This window comes from Pongo pygmaeus, chromosome 6 (genome assembly GCF_028885625.2).
Source record: "Pongo pygmaeus isolate AG05252 chromosome 6, NHGRI_mPonPyg2-v2.0_pri, whole genome shotgun sequence".
Lineage (NCBI taxonomy): Eukaryota > Metazoa > Chordata > Mammalia > Primates > Hominidae > Pongo > Pongo pygmaeus.
This window is the reverse complement of record NC_072379.2, coordinates 104,535,371-104,537,122: the sequence shown is the minus strand read 5'-3', so window position 1 is coordinate 104,537,122 and position 1,752 is coordinate 104,535,371. Positions and strand designations below refer to the sequence as shown.

Genomic DNA, 1,752 nt, shown 5'->3' with positions numbered 1-1,752 from the left:
ACAGGGAGCCACATCTACCCACCCATATTTATGTCCTTTGACTTGCTTTTTTCTTCTTTTGTGTTTATTCCTCCTCTGCAAGTAAGTCACTGCACTCAGGAGAGAGACCGTTGGATAGGAGTGGGGAACAGGTGTTGTTCCTGTGGTGATCTTGGACATCAGATTATTTTTTTGCAACCTACAAAACTATAAAGTGAAGTTTTTGCAGTTCCTCAGAAAGTTACCAGTGGAATTTCTTTTCTTTCTTTCTTTTTTTTTTTTTAAACAAGAAGTTTATTTAAACAACAAGATGCTTGACTTGAAGGGAAAACTATCTAGGATTCTTTTTTTTTGTTTTAGAGTAATTTATTCCTACTTAAAGACAGATTGCCCTACATGTAACAGCTACGTACAAAAAAAGTTATAAAATTGTCCTTGGTTTTACAATGATAAATGAAAAACATTAAAATTCTGCAATTGAACAAGGTATGCAAGAATTTTTGTGTTGTTGTTTTTTTTGTTAAAACAGTGAGAGCAAAATAACTTACTGGAATATAGAGATAAGAGCTGAATGAGCATGCCACTAATGGAGAAAGGGGGTATTTTCACAGAATCAGTATTTTTCCCCATCATGTCTCCACTTGATGTCAATCAAAACATACCATTGGCTGTTTAGTTAAAAAAAAAATGCAATATGCTTGTGCACATATACCAGCTACTTTATGTACAATAAAGGAATGGGGAAGGGGGAAATGAAAGAATAGCGAAAACTATACGGTAGTAGTCAGGATGTGGTGGAACCAAATTGCAGTTTTCTAATTGAGAATGTCATCTTGGTCTTTAAAGAACAGAGTTCTGGAGTAAAGAAGCAGGTTCCCTTTTCAGTAGACACCTCCCGTCTGCTGTTGGAACACATCAATTGTATCTTCATCATCCATTTCCAACTGTGCAGGTATGTCTGTTTCATTGATTGGTTGCCCGTCGAATCGGAATCTGATCTGCCTCATTGACAATCCCTGTTGTTCACAATAGGCTTTCATTAGTTTACTAAGTGGTGTATGCCTCTTAATCTTAAACTGCACCACAGAACCATCCTGCCCCGCCACCTTCAAATTAATATGATCATTGTTCTCCGACTTGACTCCTTCCTTGGGCTTTTCGTCGGCCATGGCAAGCGCCGAAGTTTATGTTTTTCCTACCTCTGCTCATTGTCATAGAGCATTTTAGTTGTTTACACCATTATTTGTACTTTCTAATATTATACGGAATAAATTGTGACTTACGAGCCACAGGAATTTGTTAGAAATGGCCAAGGGAAGCACTACAGAATTTCAGTTCATTCCATTCACATAATTTAATTTCAGCTTATGTATGTCTCCTAAATAATATTAAAACGGGCCTAAAAATCAGCAAATAACTTACTTCAGTTTAGAACAGTAATTTCAAACTCGTTTATGTCTGATAAAATAGCATAATATAACAGCAGTCTAATCTCATAAATTGTAGTGTCTCATTTCTATTTTAGTGGTGGGTTGGTGTCACTCAGAAATGAAAAAAAAAAAAAAGCCACTTGGACTTTTTGGTAAATAATGTATACTGTGAAATTTCATCAAACATTCCACCAGAAGAGTGGTGAACTCTTTGGGCATGAGCCCACTATCTCAGGTGATACATGTGTTGAAAATGTAGTTTAAAAGGGATTTCTGGGGCCCAGCACAGAGGCTCATGCCTGTAATCCCAGCACTTTGGGAGGATGAGGTGGGCAGATCACAA

The 1,752-nt window shown here is 36.9% G+C and overlaps 1 protein-coding gene across 1 annotated transcript; it reads right to left on the bottom strand.

The window, feature by feature from the left end:
* Positions 1-860: 860 nt before the first annotated feature.
* On the bottom strand, positions 861-1,518 carry LOC129040840 (small ubiquitin-related modifier 2-like). Its single transcript, XM_054495666.2, has one exon. It carries the CDS (start codon positions 1,146-1,148, stop codon positions 861-863), a length of 288 nt encoding a protein of 95 aa, XP_054351641.1. The 5' UTR covers positions 1,149-1,518.
* Between the last annotated feature and the right edge of the window lie 234 nt (positions 1,519-1,752).

Coding starts and splice junctions, on each gene's coding strand:
- LOC129040840 (XM_054495666.2), bottom strand. CDS start 1,148: ATGGCCGACGAAAAGCCCAAGGAAGGAGTCAAGTCGGAGAACAATGAT.